Source organism: Orbicella faveolata, unplaced genomic scaffold (genome assembly GCF_042242905.1).
Source record: "Orbicella faveolata isolate gen_17 unplaced genomic scaffold, um_ofav_v1 contig_24, whole genome shotgun sequence".
Lineage (NCBI taxonomy): Eukaryota > Metazoa > Cnidaria > Anthozoa > Scleractinia > Merulinidae > Orbicella > Orbicella faveolata.
The window spans coordinates 6,739,063-6,760,424 of record NW_028301552.1 but is presented as its reverse complement, the minus strand read 5'-3'; the positions used below and the strand labels follow the sequence as shown (position 1 = coordinate 6,760,424).

Genomic DNA, 21,362 nt, shown 5'->3' with positions numbered 1-21,362 from the left:
ATTCACTGCGACTAATCGCCCTCTTTTCCTTTGATCTCATCCTACACGAGGCAGAAAACTCAGTTATTAATTACAAAGGGGAAAATAGAGGACAGGCAAGATTTTGCCTTTTGGAACTAAGCACTGAGCTGAAGAAAACTAATACGATACTGAATTTAGTGTAACATAATACAAAGGTGACCCAACACTCTGGTGTTCAGCAACTCAAGTTTATTTTCGTTACATGCATTTAGCATTTTCTTCACACAAACAAGAAAAATACAAGTGACAGTTCAAAGGTTTTCGAGTCTTTCCGTCAACATTTAAACATAGATATTTGACCTTTGTCACTTAACACAAATTTCAATCTCTCATATTTCTTTCTTCACATTTCTCAATCTGAATTTAATGTTCATCTTGTGGTTTTGAGGATAATTGATAAATAATTTGTAATATTAGAAAACAATTTTTTTAACAAACTTAGTCCAGCATAAACTATCCTGTTTTTATAATGAACTCGATTCATTATTTCACTTACGGACAAATCCTATTAAATATTCTACTCATAACTTAATGTACGACTCGTGTACGTATACTAGAAACTTCGTCATAAATAAACGCTTGTCATCTTACAAGGCAATATTGTTGGGCGACAAGGAAAATGTTACCCGTATAACATATCCTCTAAGGAAGCTTGTTTCTGTTGATAGACGTGTTGAAGACAACCATCTATGTAATAACTGTACATGTAATGAAACCTAATTCCTCTTTTAGAAGTCGATACTCGAGACGGAATGGTAAAGAAGGAAATTGAAACGAGTCAGTACGTAAAAAAAACCAAGGCTATGAATTAAAACGATATTGTCCTGGCAGCTCGGGGCTTTCGAACTCGTATTCTTCTCTTCTTTCTCCAGCATGCAGTTTCAGTCACCATTTCCACTGGGAAAGAAATAAGCCTACCAATTGTAGCTTGGATTACTGTCGCTATTTCGAGTGAACTGTTCATTCGTTCTTCCAGGAGAGAAGCTCACTTTGGTCAGAAATCAAACCTAACGCAAGCAAGAAATTTTGACACCAACACAAAAAAGCTTTGTACCTGTACAATCAGGCAATAACCGAAGAATTCTCGATTTCTCTCTTCCAATAAGAAAACAACGAGAGAACTTGCAGGCCCTACGAAAGTGGTTACGTTAGGTTTGGCTCAAAAGCCCAAGACCTACTGCCTGGCAACCCCTTTCATGAAAACTGAGAGTTTCAAGTTGGCTACGACTGTATCCGAGGTAGTTCCGTTTTTTCTTACGCTTTAAAGGTAAGTATCAAGCCATTCTTTTGAGCGCTTTACGTCCACGGCAACAAAACCATTGGCATTCCCACTGCTACTTGAGCTTGTTCCCAAAAACCGCACTGCTCCCGCGGATCCCTGGGATAGGTCATCCACAGAGCACACGCTGCTACTTTCCATATCCGTGACGGTGACTTGCAAGTTGCGGAGATCTGGGGCCGAAGTGCTTTTCCTGAGTTCTCTTTGCCCCAGACTTTCTCCTTCGCTTAAGAAGGAGAGGTCAAGAAGCTCTTGGTCGATCTGTGTTCTCAGAGCTTTTAGTGCGTCGAGTTCGTCACGGCATTCCACAGCAATTACTTCGTCACAAGGCTAGAGAAACATTTAAAGGAAAAAAGATGTTATTATTTTTGTATCAGTCACTATTACTACTAGTTCCTTTGAGGTTTGTGAAATTGGCAGTGTATGTATGCCTAACTGAAAACTACTAATAGTATAATTAGGCAAACCATAGTTAACAGAGGGGATAGTTTTTTGTTGTATGATTTTGTTTGTCTCCTCTAAGCCTCGCTGTCATGCTGAATTTTGATCTGTTGAAAGTCGTCTAATTGTGTGAGTCTGGGACCGAACTTGGTAACCAGAGATGGACGACTGAGTGGCCCCGCATAGGTGGGGGATAGGGAGGGGTGGCAATGTTGCCCATGCTTAGTGAGGAGTCCGCTTACCTGGTATATGGGGTTCTCAAAGGTTTTTTGCTCGTGGTAGGGTTGGGGTAGCGTGTCAGCATGATGCTCTGTGAGCTTCATCCGCCCATTCCTTTGCCTCTGGAGTCTCGTTTTATAGACAAACACTCCGATTGCAGTAAATACGGCGAACACAGCTATTGCCACCACAACCGGTACAACATACGAACGTTTAGTGGACGAACCTGAATATGTGAGATGAGAAATTAGTGTTCAAACTTAGCACATTCATTGTCTTGATGAATTTTCACCGTGTATAAAGAAAGATTAAAGGTCCGGTAATACGGTCTACATTTTTCTTCAACTTGTCTCGCAACATTGTTGCATTGCAAGTTGAAACACTTTGTTGCGCGTATTACCACGTTTGTGACCAACTTGTCTCGCAGCAACATACAGTGTTGCAAGTTGAGGCAACATGTTGCGCAAAGTAGACTCGAGTTCTACTTTCTGCAACAAATTTTAGTTTTGCTGCTCGTATTACCACTGAAGCTACAACTTGTCTCGCAACAAATTTGAATTCGACGCTCGCGACTGGCTGTCGCGAAGCCCGGCAACGCAAAAAAAAAGAAAAAATAACATGGCCAAGCTTGAATTCGAAGTAGACTAGTAGCTCTCGGAAAGTAATAAATTTGCCCTGTACAAAGACCTCGAGGACTATCATAGTCTTTGGGGACCTCGTTTGTCCCTTCAAAACAAGCGGTAATAAAGGCAAAAAGCTTGGAAGAACTGTTGCAGAAATACAACTTTTCGCCTGGCTATCTTTTACAACAACAACAACAACAAAACTTTATTTTGTTCTGAAATGACACTGAGCTTCATACTGGGAGAACTTCGCGGAAAATTAAGACGAAAGTCACGGCCAGAAATCGAAGTGGAAGCTCGTCGAAACGCTAAATTGTATGAAAGGAGGCGCCATCTTTATTTGCACACGACTGACTCAGTAATGAAACGTGCAGAATTCGCAGACTTGCAACACTGTATTTTGCTACGAGACAGGTTGGTCACAAACGTGGTAATACGCGCAACAGAGTGTTTCAACTTGCAATGCAACAATGTTGCGAGACAAGTTGAAGAAAAACGTTGCCCATATGACCGGACCTTAAAGATTAAAGGGACACTAAAGAACAGTAGTTTTAACTGTACGGTTTACCTAAAAAACGTTTGTTGCTGAATTGTGGATTACATCCACTCGCAAACTCTACAAGGATCACTGAAGAACGGCATCAGTATTGATTTTTTTTCTGCTGGAATCTCACACGTCTTTGAAGTGAGGGCGCATAGAGAGACTCAGATGGGTGTTTACATAAAGCTATGGAGACTATTCATCGGGGCCATAAGACTAACACACTGCTCTAGAAACTACGGCAGAAAACCAACTTGTAAACATACTTCGGTATTAATTAATTGATTAATTGATTAAATAAATGATGATTAATCAATGTTGCGATCTTACCCATGAGCTGCATTTCAGTGTCACCGGAGAGAGGTTCACAAGTGAACGTGTTAATTCCATCAATACAGTTCGTGCCTTCCTCGCAAGGATTCGATAAACACTCGTTAATTTCTACAAACAACAACAAATAAGGTACTGTGGGTGTTTGAAATAAAACTGCTTATAAAGCTGATTGTTTTTATGCAGGTCTGTTTAATGGGGGTCAGCGAGAGTTAACCGAGAGTTTTCTCTCGCTTTTGTTGCGCCGCCAAACCTCATGCATTCTCAATTAATCCGAATCTGTTCAAAGTTTCGAGAAAGAACACAGAGAATTTTTTGTCGATTGAAGAAAAAGCTCGTCCACCTCGCATCCCTCGACTCTATCGGACTCGTATCGTTGTTTAATCCAGTCTAAAATGACATCGAAACCATCTCGTGTGCCCCAGTATAACAGCAAAACTGACATAACGTACTTACCGTACCGACAGAGAAGTCCTGAGTATCCCGGATGACACGCGCACAAGAAACCAGTTTGGCGACTTACGCATGCTCCGTGTGGCCCACAGATATTGGATGGAAATGTTAGGTTGCTATCAGCCACTCGAACTATGCAGTGGTCAAAAGCTACGGACAGATTGAACCAATCATTAACTTGTCTTTACAATGTCAGTGTATGATCAAGCAGAATTGGGATCCACTTTGCTTTCACTGACTGGGAATAATGGGCATAGGTTTGAACCCCGTATAATTTTTCTTTCCTGAGTAATACAACTTGTAACACATCTTAAGTCAAACTTTATACAAAGTTCTTATTCCACTTTGCATATAGTAAGGTCGTAATGTGACTATCAGTTGCCTAAAGAAAATATACAGCAATAAGTAAAACAAATATCGGTGGACCAAACTAGGATATATGGATTGCATGGCGAAATATGCATAGTTCCAAGGTTGTAATTTGAAAATGTAATTGGGCTTAATGTCAGCATGGTAGTCAGCATTTGAACAACAAGTAACATGACCACACCCGTGCTCAGCTGCATTACAGTGCAGATGGATCTTGATGACAATAAGTATCTGGCTTAGACTGGACAGTGTTTTCTAACTAGTTATCTTTTTAATCTAGATGTAATATATCAAACACGTAAGACCGTGTTTGACCACATTTCCAAGCACCGAGAAGAGAGTTGAAAATAGGACGCGCAGCGGAGTATTTTTGACGAACTTCGAGGTGTTTGGAAATGTGGCCAAACACTGTCTTGAGTGTTTGATATATCTTCTCAATCAAAACCAAAACTAAGGAGAAAACGGAGAAATACGATCGTAAAAATCTATGCTACTTAAGATCACCGTCACGGTCATGATTTCTTTTGATGGATTATTAATGATTTTGAGAAAAGCAATGCACCAATTCTCACTCACCTTTTTCACAGTATTTTCCTAAGTGTCCTACAGGGCATTTGCAGAACAGGAGCGCACCATTGTCAACACAAGTGCCTCCATTACGACAAGGAGATGACTGACACCTGTCCTTCTTAATTTCACAGTGGTGACCATGGTAGCCATAAGGACATATACACTCGCTTGTATCTCCAACATGGTGACAGCTCCCACCATTTAAACAAATCATATTATGGCATCCATATGTGTTTGTTGTAACGTTACATGTTTGTCCGGTAAAACCTGTTAAACAGGTGCATTGGATACCCTCTGGGCTGTCAGTACATGTCCCACCATGCTGGCATGGAGACAAGTCACACTTAATTTCCTTTACCTCACAATGGCGACCTAAGCAAAGTTAAAATGTAGAATTATAAGCACATTCAGAGTACATTTGATGCTATTTCTTGCAGGATTATATTCATGTAACGTTTAACTTCCAATAAGAGCCTCCATAAACATCCTTCCCATTGATAATGAGGGGGACATCGAGAGAAATAATATTAAGAGTCAAGACTGTGCAGCAAGGTCTGTACAAAATGACACTTAGAGCCAAATATTTTCTTCCTAGCCTTAATTTTACCCTATTGACATAATTTTCTCATAATTTATTGGTCAACTTTATCCCCAGTTGAGAAAATGCTCTATTGGCGATTATTCTGAAATACAAGGGGTAAACATTCACTGAAGTATTCTATTTGGGGCTTTTCCCAGTCCAACTCACTCACCCCTCTAGCCCAGTACTCATTTCAGCTGGAACAACTGTGTCTGCAGAGGGGTATGGTGGCAATGATGAAGGTAACTCAGTGTGAAGCATGAATCTCACCTGTGAAGCCTGATGGACACCAGCATTTGAAGTCAGATATTTTGTTCATGCAAGTTCCATTATTCTGACAAGGTGAAGGTGCACACTCATTAACTTCAACAGAACAGTTGACACCTGTATAACCTACAGCACACACACAGCTAAACGTATTCACGCCATCCACACATGTGCTGCCATTATGTTGACATGGCTGCATAGAGCAATCATCAATGTTCACTCCACAAGTTCTCCCTTTGAATCCATGAGGACACAAACAGTGAAAGTCATCCACCATATCAAAACAGCTGCCTCCATTTTGACAAGGAACACTGGCACAGTCATCTATATTCATTTCACAGAGACTTCCAGTGAAGCCAGTTTGGCAGACACATTCAAACCTACCATCTTTATCCAAGCATGTCCCATTGACACATGGCTGTGGTTGACACTCATCTATGTCTGTCTCACAATGGACACCTGAGTAGCCTACAGGACAGTTACATATGTAACCATTCACAATGTCAGTGCACGAGCCGTTATGACGGCATGGTTGATCAACACAGTCATCAATATCAATGTCACACTGTCTTCCAGTATAACCAGGTGAGCAGGTACATTTGTAGTTATTCACATAATCAGTACAATTGCCAGAGTTTTTACAAGGCCGCCGCGCACAGTCATCGATGTTGATTTCACAGCGGCTGCCACCAAACCCAGGAGCGCACAGACATTCATACTTGCTGATGCCATCAAGACAATAGCCACCATTTAGACAACTCTTTGACTTGCATTCGTTAATGTTTGTCTCACACTTCTTCCCTGTAAAACCTGGCCTACAAGTGCAGTTGAAACCATTCACCAAGTCATTGCAAATAGCATCATGATAACAAGGAAAAGAATAACACTCATTGATGTCCACAGAACATGTATGTCCTTTGAATCCTGGGGCACATAGGCATTTAAAGTCATTAATCAAATCTATGCAAGTTGCTCCATTGTTGCAAGGATCATCAAGACATTCATTAACATCTGTTTCACAGTTACTACCAGCATATCCCTTCAAGCAAAGACAAGTATAGTTATTAATGCCATCTAAACAAGTGGCATTGTTTTGACAGCTGTGTGATTGGCAATAATCAATATCTACTTCGCAGTCAATACCAGTAATCCCTTCTGGGCAAAGGCATTGATATGAGGAGTTAGTGGAGATGCATGTCCCTCCATTGCGACAAGAGAATGTATTACACACATTTACTGAACCAGTGCAGGTTCTTCCTGTAATGTTCCCAGGACAGTCACATTTGAAGTTGTCAACTAAATCAATACATTTTCCACTATGGCAAGGATTAGGTGAACAGTCATTTACATTAACTAAGCAAGTTGTATTTGTGAATCCATTGCGGCAAAGGCAATCAAACCCTAATCCATCTTCCCTATTAATGCAGGTTCCTCCATTCAGACAAGGCTGATGTGCGCACTCATTGACATTTATATGACAGTCTTTACCGGTATAACCTTTTGGACAACTGCACTTGTAATCATTCACCAGGTCTACACATGTTGCATTATGACGGCAGGAGTCATTTGCACAGTCATCAATGTTAACTGCACAGTCCTTTCCTGTAAACCCTGTGCGGCAAACACATCTGAAGTCGTTAACTGCATCTACACACACTCCTTGGTTCTTGCAAGGCTGAGCAATGCAATCATCAATGTCCACTTCACAGAACTGCCCTGTGAAACCAGGCTTGCAGACACACATGTACGAGCCTACTCTGTCAATACAAGTTGAATTGTGCATGCATTTGTGGTCTTTGCATTCATTGATATCAACATTGCATTTTTGTCCACTAAACCCTGGTAAGCATGTACAGGAAAATCCATTGACTAAGTCAACACATGTTGCATTATTATCACATGGCGTGGACAAGCAGTCATCAATATTTGCTTCACAAGTTGCACCTTCGAAGCCCACTGCACAGTCACAATGGAAATCATTGACAAGGTCATGACAGGTTCCTGATAAAAAACAAAGGAAAAAATTAACATTTGATATTCAACAGATACATGTATAAATGCACTCAAAAAAAAACACAGAGACGGTTAAGTTATCTAGTGGACAGGATACAATAAGTTTATTGGAGTATGATCACAACCAGGCACATTTATTTATCATCAGCAAATTTGCATGGTGGGATAGGTATAATCTTTGGAGACAATTAAACACAAATGACTTTGTTTTCACGAATCCTTCCCCACATTGATCCCTCTGAACAATGTAGGCCCAATTTTCAAACATTGCCTTGGGGATTGTGGAGGTCATAAAATTGACCAATGACTTTTGGCACTTCAGAATAATACTATGTTCTTAGGTGGTATTTTGTGAAGTACCTCTTGCCTGGAAGGTGTTTCTTAAAAGAGAAGGTTTTTATAGTCAAACTGTTTGACTATAAAAGCCTTCTCTTATGTAAGGAATTAATTCCAGTAAAAAATACAGTAAGCTACATGGTAATCCTACCTCCATTTTTGCACGGTGCTTGGATACAGTCATCAATGTTCACTTCACAATCCTTTCCAGAGAAACCAGACTTACAAATGCAAAGGTAAGCATTCACTCCATCAGCACATATTCCTCCATTTTGACATGGACTGCTGCCACATTCATTGTAGTTTACTTCACACAAACTTCCTGTGTAGCCTGGTTTGCAAGTACAGGAGAATCCATCCACTCTGTCAGTACAAGTGCTACCGTGACGACAAAGCAAAACTGCACAGTCATCAACATCAGTCTCACAGAACTTTCCCACAAAGCCTGCCTGGCAATGGCAGTGGAAATCAGAGATAAGATCTTGACAAGTTGCTCCATTCTTGCAAGGGTTACCTTGACAGTCATCAACATTTGTCTCGCAGATGATTCCAGTATATCCTCTGTGACATTCACAGCGAAAGGAGTTTATCTGAAAATTAAAAATCAATACATCAAGTTACATAAAGATCATTCAACTTGCGGTATAAACAACTTACGACATTTAATTACTACAGATTTATGTAAAATGATGACTCTGCAGAGCAAACAGATATCTCACTGTGGGTTCCAATTTTCTCACTACCACGAGATGCCAAAGATCCCAAACTGATGAAGACTGTACCTCTAAACTGAGCAAAGGCTAATCACACAGATCTATAGAGCTACCTAATCACATCATCACTTAAAGAGACTCCTGAAAATGCAGTTGTCTCTCTAGCACTAGAAAATTATGTCAGTGCATAAAGAGTGGTAGCTGTTTACTGAGGATACATGTAAGTAGTGTTACTGACATATGGTAAAGGAGAATACTAGCCAAGATGTAGATACCCTTGTTTTGAAATCTGAGGCTGATAATTTTTTTAACTGATTTTACAAAGCGAGACAGAATAATTCTGTCAAAATCCCAAACTCCTTGTGATGAGTCACAAAGTCTAATTTTGTATATCATGTATTGTATGTTTCTAATTATTAGAAACACACACGTACAAAATTAGACTTTGTGACTCATCACAAGGATTTTGAGATTTGAGATCAGATCAAACGTTTACGAAAACCAAGATTTTCTAGCTGTCAGTCAGTCATTCACCAACCCTCTAATAAGGTTACAATCAAACCAAGTGAAGCATACCCCTCAAAATTACATTAATGAAATGATTAATATTTGAATATTGAACCTGCTAGTCGTTTCAAGAATGCAATTATGAATTGACCATTTGAATATTGAACTAGCTAGTCATTTCAAAAATCAACAGTAAATCGATTTTTTTGAACATTAAACCCATTAGCCATATTCTTGGAACCACTAGTGGATCCAATTTTCTAATAATCAACTCATTATTGCATTCTTGAAACGACTAGTGGATTCAATATTCAAATAATCAATTCATTAATGTAATCTTGAGGGGTACGCTTCACTTGGTTTGACTGTAAAGCTCCAGTACCTGGTCAATGCAGGTTCCATTGTTGCGGCAAGGATGTGCAGCACATTCGTCAATGTTCACTGAACAGTCACTTCCAGTGTATCCTCCTATACAGTGACATAAATGCTGTCCACTTGCTGTAACAACACAGGTTCCACCATTCAAACAGGAGCTTGGTAAACAGGCGTTGTCACCACCCTGCAATACCAAGGATTGGGTATGTTGTTTTCAGGTCCATACAACAGGGTCTGAGGTGGAGTGGCCTAATGGTCAGTGAATCTAACTCAAGATCAAGAAATCTGGGTTTGAACCTGCCCAGACTCTTTGGTTGTGTGGAGTTGTTCTTTTATGTAAAGTAGCCAAGATCAGTCATCTCTTACACACTACAGTTATTTAAATATTTCTGCAAAAATTTTCCCAGAAAACCTCACAGGTCCATTGACAAGCAACAGGAAAAGACTACTGGTCCAACTACAAAATCCACCATCCCCGGCCTTTCGGACACAATATTTTTGGCATTCTGCAGAGTTGTGAACCCAAGTTGGGCATGACTCTCTAAAAGCACCTCCCCAAATTGGGTAGCCTTCTAAATAACTCTTTAGATAATCAGTGTGACAGAAGGAAATTTTGCATTACCTTTGGAAAACCACTCCACACTAAAACAGTAGCTATTACAACCCTTGTAATCATTACTTCCCTTGTGGCAGTTGGGATTACAAGTGATGATGAGACTGTTTGGCTAGTGTTGCTGTGAAACCTCACTAATTTGAACCTGAAATAAAGTAAGAAGTCATATTTCAGTGATTTATAGTGCTTCATGGAATCCAGCATAGAGCACTGAGCCTCAAGGCCTTTGCAAACAAGAACGTATTTGCTGCAGAAGTGCAATACATTGTAAAATAGTTGTTTGGTTCTTGGAAACAAAATTTGGTCCCCCAACGAAAGTTGTATACCTCCGCATGAAGAGGGATTTTTGGGGGGTGACAATGTTTCCTTAGAATATAATATTTTTTCTTCCTTCTGGGTGACTTTTTCATCGACCTTTAAAGCTTTACTATGTTTAAACACAAAATTAAAAAACATCTAGGCGAAAGATTCAGCTTTCTTTACAATAGCTTAATTTATTTCTCTTAATTAGCTAGGTAACTTTATTAAGCTTAAATTAGTCTATATTTTCTGTAGCGGTCAGTAACCGCAAGGTTTAAATTTTAAAAAAAGCGAAATGAGAACTGCTTGGCAGAAACTAACAAAAAAATCAAAAATATTCAGGGTAGAATTATGTATTAGCTTCATGCTGCTCAGAACATTGGGAAAACTCTCAATAGCAGCTAAAATATTTGAAAAAATATACACTGTGAAGCTGTGTATAGAAGTGGCGCAAACTTAGTACGTAACTGGCCGACAGAAGAAAAACCTACAAAAACTCCAGTTTGTTCGACGAAGCTTTCCTGAAAACTGGAAGTTAACTTACCCAATATATTTCTATTCCTGTTTACCGAGCTAAAAGGAGTGAATAGACGAAGCGAGGTTCGTAAAAACAAAGTTCCTCCATAGCCACGCACTCACGTCCGACAAGACAGACGCTGTTATCAAGACAACAGATCACCGGCCCGGAAAGACCGGACCCGAGGGACCATTGTTTATCTTTAGGGAAGGGTAGGGGAGCGTTCGCAACCATCTTTAATATTGTGCAAAGAAACTCAAAGCACTGCTTCGGATCGGTGGCAGAACAAATAAGAGATAATTAGTTGCAAATTTTAAAAATTTTAGCTGATAATCGTATTTTCAACTATATTTGATCTTGTGTAACTAGTCCGAACACCGATTTAATTCTCCCTCTCACCCCTCCCAAGTGGGCAATTGGTCTTCTGAACATATTGGAAGAATTTTATTTCCATGTTGAGTCTTTTTGTGAGCAAAACTACCTTAACACACATTAAGTCTACATAAAAAGTACCATAATTTTTTTAATTCAATAATTCATTGTATTAAGTTCCCCCTTACTCATCGTATTGGTAGTCAGGTTATAAAATTTTCAATATAATGTTTCTCGTTTCTGATTAACTTTCATCTTCTTGGTACATTGGAACACAAACAAGACCCCAGTTCCTTGAAACGCGCTGAAATCGAAATTGAAATTGCTTAGCTTCTCTGTTGGAGAGTTCGTAAATTGTCCAAGGAACTCCTCCAAGGCTAGGATTTGTATGCAGAGTGGAAAAGTATACCTTAGATAAATGGAGAGGGAACCACTTCTTGGAGGAAGAAACTCAGGTAACACATGAAAAGAAGAAAATGTACTGTTTTCGTCGTACTGTTGAACTATAGCATTTTTAGCAAATTTTAGTGGGGTCTGATGTTGTCGTCAAAAATTGGTTAGTAAACATATTATAAAATACAGCTTTTTGTGTTTCAAAGTGATTGTCGCTTTTCACATTTTCAGTGTCTTTTTGTGTGACCTAAGACCAAATGACGTATTTCGTAAAGGTATAATCAAGAAAGATTCGTCCAGTACACTTTGAATAGTGACGAGCGCACCATTCTTCAAATGAAGTTTGAAAAACCTGATCGCATTGTTTTGCAATATAAGGAAAAAGTCATTGTCTAGGACAAAGACGATTTTTAATTATTTTCATTCTATTCCACAAAAGAGAATTGGTCATTAAAATATCCCTGAAGTATAAAAGAAATATTTCGCTTTTTTATTTGTTTGCGTGACGCGCAGTGACTCATAGTCCCGTGATTGTGACTTGCGAGCTGAACGTAAAAATCCCGGAAGTGTAGGAGTTTTAGGAAAACGAGCAAAGATAACATTTATAAAAGTTAAGCCAACAAGTTAAAGAAATTTCATGTAAAAATTTTATGTAAGCTCATGTAATACTGTACTCAATAAAATGCACTGAACCCGTGGCATTTCGTTAATTCTCTGTGCTTTCGTTTTCGAAAGATATAAGCTTAAGTAATTTAATTTTTTTAACATTCCTAAGTAGCTGGAACCTGCGGCTTGTGTTTTCTAACAATTTTTTTCTTGTGTTCTGAAATTACTGTTGTGTTTCACTATATACCTGCTGCCGGTTTTTGGACCCATTTGGGTTTTGTATATTTGAACCAGAAAGGGGAAGGTCTTCTGGGCCTCTCTTCTGCATCCGCTGCTAGCTTAGCCTGATTTGAAATCAGACCTCAATCTTAGTCCATTCAGATAACATACGGCCCAGCATTCATCTGAGGCTGAAAATCAAATCTAGTATTTAGAGCAAGAAAAGGCTTCTCAATATATTTATCAATGAGCAAGTTTGAAATTATTGTTCATAACCCTATTTTTAAGGACTCTTTAATTCTTATGATAATCTTCATTTTCCTATAGGTCATTCATCTGGCCATAGATATGTGCAATATTCTCAACCACCAAGCAGTGATGGTTCTGTAGAAACCTCTGTGTACAGTTACTGTGGGGATAATTATGTCATCCCACCAGACAGACGCAAGTCACGATCCCTCACTGTCGACACCCAAGCTAGCATTGATGAATCACCACCAAGAAGATTTCATTGGCCACTGTTTATATGCCTTGTGACACTTGCCCATGTCGGAGTTCTTCTCTACATTTGTATTGCAGGTGGAGTGGAGAAGATAGGTTACAAATCCACGTTGGAACACATGTTGATTAACAAATTTGGATACATAGGATCACACGAAAGAAATGATTCAGTGCATAAACAAAACATTTCTAGATACACTGGAGTCAATGTATTCATTGGTCCAAATTCATCCTTCCTGGTTCATGTAGGAGCTAAATTTGTACCGGTAGGTTTGAAATGTTCGTTATATAGTCATGTACATGTTATATATAAGTTATTGACCGAGCTGGAGATCAAGATGGCTGGATATTGGTCAATTACGCAAGGTTATAAACAGCCAAAGACAGAACAAGAACAATATCCAGCCTTCTTGATCGAATAAGCGTGGCAATAAAGGATTTATTACATGAAGGTCTCAGGCACAGCAACATTTTGAGTAGGGGGCTTAAACACGAAAGCCTAAGTGTGAGCCAATTAGGGGTCCAGGGAGATGCTCTGCCATTAAAACCCTTGAAGAGAAAAGTAAGTAAGTAGGAACTTTATTTAAGTGTCAATGTATTTAGCCCATGTAGGCTAATTGGGGACACTGGGCAAGGAATTTCGGGCCTGAAAATTTGTTTTGTTTGTCCTCTGTTGAAACTCCCATCCGTCTTGAGATTTCCTATGACATTCCTTTGGATGGACATGATATTTCCTGGATCTACAGTGAACAATCTATCAGCACTTTCAGTATGATTTGTGGTAGGTGGTTGCCCTGGTGCAGCACCTGTCAGGCAGCAAAGAGAGGAACATTAATTAGTACGATTTCGTCTAGACAGCCATTTTTTGAAAATTGCAAACATTGTAGGTGACGATTCACAAATGACCACCTACTGGATCTCTGGTAGGTGCTTAGTGTACACACTTTTTCTCTTATAAATAATAATTGCTAAATAAATGTTCTGAAATTTTTACAAAATTCATCAACAAGAGTGAACTGGTGTTCCCTTAGTGTATGAAGAAACTTACAGTCATGGAAGAAAGAATTGCCAAAATAGCAAAACAGGAGGCTGATTTTGGGTGCTGTTCCTTCAGAGGGGAATGTGGTATGATGCTAAATGCAAGGTGTGAAATGTTTTTACTACTTGTACATGTAAGTGCTCCAGATGGGCACACCATAGGTACAAAATTTGGTCCCCTGAAATACCTCAAATTTGTCATTAGTAAACCTACTGATGACCAACAACAAATGACTGACGGTAGACCATAACTGAGAAACTGTTTTGTAATATGATTGGTTCTTAAATCCATACACCTGACCTGGGTGAAATCTGGAAGGTGGCACAAAATCGTTCACGCTGGAGAGAGACTGTGAAGGCCAAGTTATGTGTCCCATGGCATAATGAGGACAGATGATGATGACAGGCTATGTTCTTTACAGTTTGTTTTCAATTTTTCAGTTCATTGTTTTACCAGCAATAATATTACTGACAGCAGTCACTCTGTTATTGGTCTTTGCTTGCCTTCAATCAGTCAGTATTTTAATGTAAAAGTAAAAAGGTAATAAAAATGTAGTAATGATGCAATTACATATTAACCTCTCAAAGGCTTAAGTTACTCATCAAAGTATTGGTGCTCTGAGTTATTATTTTTCAGTTCTTTTTGGTTAAATTTAATATTTAACTGCTTAATCAGTGGCAGATCCAGACTTTGAGCTAAGGTGGGGGGGCGGGGGGGGGGTTTTGTTTTACTTGCCCCGCCAGCTTTTCCTCCTTCTGTCATTTCTTCTTTTTTTGCCAAAAATAAGGGAAGTGGGGGTGGCCGGGCCCCCCCAGGCCCCTATCCTGGATCCGCCACTGTCAATAGGTTGATGGTTGCATACCGGTAGATGTAGATACCTATACTGACTTACCATGCAATACTTCTGTTAGCTGTCCAGGTGTTATCATTAGGAACTGTAGTTCAGGAAGTCTTAATTGTACTAATGGTATTACCCTGCGGCCTTGCTGTCTGGGACTCCATTCCCAGTGTGAAGTGAAATCTGAGCAAAGCTGCATATTTCGCGGAGGTCATTGGTACAAAGACAAGGTAGATTAATCATTTTTTAATGACATTAATGTTATTAATTGTCCAACAAATTAAGTCCAGTTGATGTTTATAATAAGGATAGTATAAATCAAGTGCAGTAACAAGGACTGGTATTCCTCCAGTAAGGTCACAAGTGAGATTATTGTTGAGAGATTTATTGTAATTTTTGACTTACCGTTGACAAAAGACCAGTGGAAACCTTGCACCACATCCAAATGCTTGGAAAATATTTGACCAACTTTAAAGGATCATGTGTACTAAAGACATCTGTGGTCAAGTGTTGATCGCTACTCTCAATCGACATCTCAATCAACATCTCAACCAACATCTCGAGGAATACTTTGCCAACACTCAATCAACAACTCCATTGACACTCAATCAACAGTCCACCGAGTGTCAACCTATTCATATGTATTGATCGACACTCGATGGCATGTCTGCAAAAATTAATCAACTCTTTGAGCAGCTATTGACCAAAATGTCGATCAAGTTTTGGTCAAGTGTCAACCAAGGTGTCAATCAAGTATTGATCAAGTTTCGATCAAGCGTCAATCAAGGGTATTGATTGAGGTTATCAATCGACACTCGACTGTGGATGGCTTTAGTACACATGATCCAAGAATTGATTGGCTATTGTCTAGTTATTGCATGTAGCCCTCTCAGCTATCTTAGCCAGGTAATAAATTGAAATAACATTGTTATTTCACTTATTTTTGTTGCCGTTTAAATGGCTTAGATGCTCTGTAGTGATGTGAATTGCCTTGATGGCATTTGTGGTATGACTGGAGTCAAAAACAAGACTGGTGGACATCAGGGGTACAGATTGATTACTCCCATTTTCTTGCACCTTGGTAAGTCCAGTAATTTTAGATGAAAAGACAGTGAGCACATGTGAAATGAATTATTGTCTTAGGCTTTTCAATCCTCGAGATTCAAGGAGGGAAAACTCTTGCAACCTTTCTATGGGTGGTACTTCCACACTGCTCTATTACATCCTACTACCGGTAACTGTCAGGCACACCACAGCTACAGTACAGACTAAGCAACAGCTGATTTCCTATGTGGATTTTCTGAAAGTGAGAAGCCTGAAAAGAGCATGGCAAAATGGCCTCCTTTCATTGTGCAAAGCTGTGGTCTAAGAAAAATTATGATGAGCCCAAAGGTTCCTAACCAAGAAATCCTGGGCACTCAGCACTTAAATTTATGTGAAAAAAGTAAGTTTTTCCAGACGTCCAAAGGCAAAAGTTAGTCGTCTGTAGCACCTGGGCACTTCTAGAGCGCAGCCCCGATTCTGCCTTGATACCAAGTTTTGATTGTATTTCTTCCACTCACATTTAATAATAGTAACAATAATAATAATAATAATAATAATAGTAATAATAATAATAATAATAATAACTAATAGTAATAACTTTTTTCTCTTCCTGATGATGAAATCCAGTGGTCAGAAATAGTTTTCTACCAAGATACCAAGAATGCCACTTTATATGAATACATGTGTAGGCCTGTGACAAACTTTGTTTACTCACTTTGCATATTTCATTTTGTTTCAGGTGTCCTTCATCTTATCATGAATCTCTTCTTCCAGGTTCCTGTGGGGATGTTGATTGAGAGGGAAATAGGGTAAGTTTTCATAACACATGCCACGAGGCCAGTTAGAAGAGAGAAAAATGTTAGACACTCTGCTGTTAGTGATGGCTGGAGCAATTGATGGCCATTTCACAGCCTGTTAACCCTGTAATATACCTGAGCTATTCCTGCATAATCATTATCTGCCTATTGAGCAACTGGGTAGCAGCTGGGATGGATCAGTGGGGGTTTGAGAAGTTTAGTCAAACCCCTAAATTAAGAAAAATGAGACATTGTAACACCCTGACTTAGCCTCAGAATGCCAGAAATCCCATTTTAAAAATTATATGGGGGAGGATCCCTTGGACCTCCCTACATGGGACTGCTTTCTGCAATCTGTATCTTGAATCTCTTCTCTAAAATCCTGTATCCACCCCAGAGCAGGGATGGCATAGTGGTGAGAGTGTTTCCCAGCCTAGGTTCGATTTCGGTCTGGTGTCGTATGTGCATTGAGTTTGTTGTTGGTTCTCGCCTTGCTCAGAGGGTCTTTCTCCGGGTACTGTCATATTCCTCTTTCTTATAAAATAGACATTTCCAAATTCTAATTTAACCTGAAGAAAAGATCCGCATGAAAACAAGCTAAGACTGATGTGGCTTCCTGTCTCGATATTACGATTAAAATTCTTTTGGCAGGATCGCCGGAATTCGTGTGAAAGAATTATTTAATCTTTTTTAGTCTAGTATTGTCATAAATAAATCCTATATCTTTAAGGTTCTTTGCAGGTTTTTTTTTTTTTGGCGGGCAAAAACTTGTGCAAGATTTATTTTTAACATCAAAAAACAGGATCTGGATAGTAGAAAGCACGTGCTCGATTTTTTTCCGATAGCTCCCCTTTCACGACTTTTTTTTTCAGCAATTTTTGCTGGGCAGGCATTTTTTTTGTTAACTGCCCAATCCCCGACCACCGTTAAGAAACAAAACGTTCCGTCCCGAAAGGACTCCGCAAGGTCTTCCCTTACGGAATTCATTAACTCACGATGGCGGCTTAAAAAAACTTCTCTGTTTTAGAGGACAGATTTAATCTTTGTTTTGTTGTTTTGGTTTCAGAACTGTGCGGATGGCATTGATATACCTGATTAGTGGAATTGGTGGGAATTTAATTTGTGGACTTTTTTCTCCACTCACTCCACAGGCAAGTGTATAAAGGTGTACTGATAAAGAGGCCCTATTAGTGAGGTCGTACATTCTGCGAACCGCTGTGTTTTGTTCCTTCGAAACCGCAGACCGCTTTCGGTTTCTCGCAAAAACTGAAACCACCCTATTCATCATCACCAATCTTTTAACAGTACGTAAAAAATCCTTTACAAAATTATAGATCAATAATCGTATTTCTCCTCGCAAAAACCACAAGATCTCGAGAACAACAAATTGTTGCTAACTCCATTCAGTAACCAGCGAACAAAACGTTTTGACGTCTAATGAGCTGCTCACAAATACAAAGACTGCTCAAGATGTTTTACTCTATAACGAAACGTTATTAAAAGTACAAGTTTGAGGCCTGGGTGTGTTGCCTGTACTTGTGTGGTCTTTCTAATATGGTTTTACGAACAAAAAAAGCATGTGAAATTTACCTTACGCAAAACCGAAAACCGCGAGTTTATGTTTTCCTGTAACCGTACGATAATTTCTTAACCGTAAACCGCCAGATGAATGTGAATGTACCCGCAAACCGGTACTCAAAATTGGCTTACACCCTCTATAAATGTACAAGGAATAAGAGAGATCATCTTGATGCAGAAACAAATTCTTAGAACTAACAATAGAGAAAAAAGTATCGAAACAAACACGGAGAATTTCCATTTTTATCTTGGGATTGGAAGAGCGACGATGATTACAGTGTTGAAGACTTGGCCATGTTGTTGAAGTCCCAGGGGGGACTCACATATAAAAAGGGCAGGGGGGTGCTCGTCAGAAATTTTTTAAAAAAACCCTAAGAGGTACCGAGATTCTGCTTTGTGGGCGTGGCTTGGAATTTTTTTCGTCCCCTGAGAGTTACCATTTCTAAAACAGCACATTATCTCCTATCACTATTTTACTTTTTTTACTTTTTTTAACCCCCAAAATTACGATGAGCACCCCGGTCCATTTTATATGGGAGTTCCCTGGGGGTTGAAGAGTTTTTCGATCTTTTGTTTCTCTTGACAGGCTGGTGCCTCGGGAGCTCTGTTTGGTCTGATTGGTTTACTGATAGTAAAACTGCTGCAGCTGCGACATGAAGTTAAGCGACCGTGTGTAGAAGCTCTCATTTTGCTGGGCGTGGTGTTGGTCAGTTTTGGTAAGCTGGGCAATTAGAATACGTAGTAAATAAGGTAACGTAACATAACACAACACAGCACTCGATTTCTTTTCAATGTTTAAACCTGTCTCACGATATAATGAAGCATTGAAAATACTACTTGGACACTGAATGCCAGTATCGAAACTCCTTATCAATGCCGTCAAGAGAACATGTATTATCATTCAATTGATTTACTGTAAGTAGGATGAGTTGTCAAGTCCTTTGAGCCAGAGTCCCACGCCAAAGGCGACACAAAGCTTCAGTGTGTCGTCCATAGAGAAAATAGTTCTTCACAGTGAACTAATATTATTCTAATCTTTTTTGCAGCACTGGGGACATTGCCTTACATTGGAAACTTTGTACACATTGGAGGCTTTTTCTTTGGTCTGTTTGCCTCGCTAGTGTTTCTTCCCCGCCTAAACTTTCGTTGCCAGAGCTGGGCAATTTATTTATCGTTTAAAGTTGTAGCTTTTGCCTTCCTCTTCTGCGTGATCGTCGCTACTTCCCTCGCGTTCTTCTTCGTCAAAAGCGCCAACTTCTGTTGGTGGTGCCAATACATCGATTGTGTGCCATACACAGAGCATTTCTGTCCAACCATGAACGAAGATGGATTTCTAAACGGTCGTCAATAATGTGTCGTGATTTGCTGTTAAAGGAGCTCAGTCACGTGCGTTATTTTGAGTTATTTTGGCCACGGGCAAAATTACTTTTAACCCTTTGAATACCAACTACGCATATATGCGTAATTAATGGTCGTGCTTTTTGTACCACTTGTAACGTCATCAATTTAAATGTCATCGGATATTCTTGATAAGCAAATTTTGACTTATGCGCATGCCCGAAATTGAAATTTTGCTCAATTTTGTACCTAATCCTCGAAAAATCTCTCCTTTCAGTAAAAAAAAAGCTTCTTAGCAAAACTTAGGCTTATTTAGCGTCATGGCAGCTAAAAAACCTGACTAAACGGTTAAAAACGGTATTTCTTGGGGAACGTTTGGTATTCAAAGGGTTAAAATGAAGGAAACTGAAAATAAAAGTTTACTAAGAAAGAAAAACACCAAAGAGATAATAATAAATCGTAAAGGAACAAGGATGGTTAAGGGTGGAGAAGATTGGCACGAATTACAAACGACGAACTTGACAATTTAGGCTAAACTTTTCAAGATGTGCAAACTGTGTCGTTGCTCCTTTGAGGTCGGGATTAATCTGGAACCCAGATCCGGCTTCCACCGCGTCAAACAGAGTGAGATCTGGGTACGAAATTAGGTCGCGATATTTTGAGTCAGTGTTTTGAGACCCACAAAAATTACTTTCAAAATGTATTAAACCTGAAAATAATAGTGTACTAAGGTAAACAAGAACCAAAAATGCAATAGTGAACGAAACCTCTACAAGGGTATTTAAAGCTTGGGGAAGATCACGACGGATTGCATTTGACAAACGTGAAACCGAAAATTAGGCTAATGTTTTCAAGATGCACAAACCATGATCTAGCTGTATAATATAGTAATAGTCTTCATCAGGTGGTGAGGTCGAGGTCAACTGTTTTTGCGTCACAATCGAGGCAAACGATTATACTTCATTGTTACTGTATTTCACCAGGAGGAACAACCCCAACTTTTTTTAGGACACGAACTACTATTATATGAAATGAACTGTATGGACTATTCTACTGAAAGCAAAATGGTGTAAAAATAGCGCAGAATAATGCAGGAATGTATAAATGACTGTAATTGGCGGAGAATAACTTAGACATGTTAGATAACGCATATCGATAAATTATCAGGACTTAGGTTTGTAAGAAAACGATATTTTCAGTTTTTGCAAGAAGTCTATTTATGAGCAGGTGATTGGTTAACACAGTGGGGCGACTGTAATTTAATTGCAGATACATGTACTACGCTATGAAATGACCTACACTTTCAAGCCTGTGTATTTTTTTTATACGGCAATACTTTTGAAAAAAAAAAAAAAAAAAACAGGCACATTACAAGTATCCATAAATACTGCTAAGTTGTATTTTTGTTAGTACACGTTACTACATTACGAATTTTCTCTGTTAGAATTCCTAGCTTTAGACACGCATCAAAATGATGTCAATAAGCTTCAATATTCTGGTTAAAAATAGAAAGGTGTGAGAATTGATGCTCTCAAGTTCGGAAATTAAACTAACACTTTCTCTGCTGTTA

At 39.2% G+C, this 21,362-nt stretch overlaps 2 protein-coding genes across 2 annotated transcripts; one reads left to right on the top strand and one right to left on the bottom strand.

The window, feature by feature from the left end:
• Nucleotides 1–195: 195 nt before the first annotated feature.
• On the bottom strand, nt 196–11,213 carry LOC110061098 (uncharacterized). The gene is made up of 10 exons (XM_020767926.2): nt 11,095–11,213; nt 10,260–10,395; nt 9,645–9,821; nt 8,194–8,632; nt 5,697–7,694; nt 4,853–5,218; nt 3,911–4,057; nt 3,455–3,565; nt 1,984–2,186; nt 196–1,630 (listed from the first exon to the last, which is right to left on the bottom strand). Exons 2-10 carry the CDS (start codon nt 10,311–10,313, stop codon nt 1,283–1,285), a joined length of 3,843 nt encoding a protein of 1,280 aa, XP_020623585.2. The 5' UTR covers nt 10,314–10,395; nt 11,095–11,213; the 3' UTR covers nt 196–1,282.
• Nucleotides 11,214–11,738: 525 nt separating this feature from the next.
• On the top strand, nt 11,739–21,362 carry LOC110061171 (inactive rhomboid protein 1-like). The gene is made up of 9 exons (XM_020768013.2): nt 11,739–11,894; nt 12,985–13,424; nt 14,190–14,302; nt 15,109–15,265; nt 16,002–16,116; nt 16,819–16,888; nt 17,943–18,027; nt 19,041–19,170; nt 19,501–21,362. Exons 1-9 carry the CDS (start codon nt 11,858–11,860, stop codon nt 19,803–19,805), a joined length of 1,452 nt encoding a protein of 483 aa, XP_020623672.2. The 5' UTR covers nt 11,739–11,857; the 3' UTR covers nt 19,806–21,362.

Bases quoted from the DNA above. Each gene is read 5' to 3' on its own strand.
- LOC110061098 (XM_020767926.2), bottom strand. From the start codon at position 10,313: ATGATTACAAGGGTTGTAATAGCTACTGTTTTAGTGTGGAGTGGTTTT. The intron at 4,058-4,852 runs GTGAGTGAGAAT...ATCTGTCCGTAG, and splicing joins AGGAAAATACTGTGAAAAAG to CTTTTGACCACTGCATAGTT. The intron at 3,566-3,910 runs GTAAGTACGTTA...TGTTGTTTGTAG, and splicing joins AGGACTTCTCTGTCGGTACG to AAATTAACGAGTGTTTATCG.
- LOC110061171 (XM_020768013.2), top strand. From the start codon at position 11,858: ATGGAGAGGGAACCACTTCTTGGAGGAAGAAACTCAG. The intron at 11,895-12,984 runs GTAACACATGAA...ATTTTCCTATAG, and splicing joins TCTTGGAGGAAGAAACTCAG to GTCATTCATCTGGCCATAGA. The intron at 13,425-14,189 runs GTAGGTTTGAAA...GTGTTCCCTTAG, and splicing joins TAGGAGCTAAATTTGTACCG to TGTATGAAGAAACTTACAGT.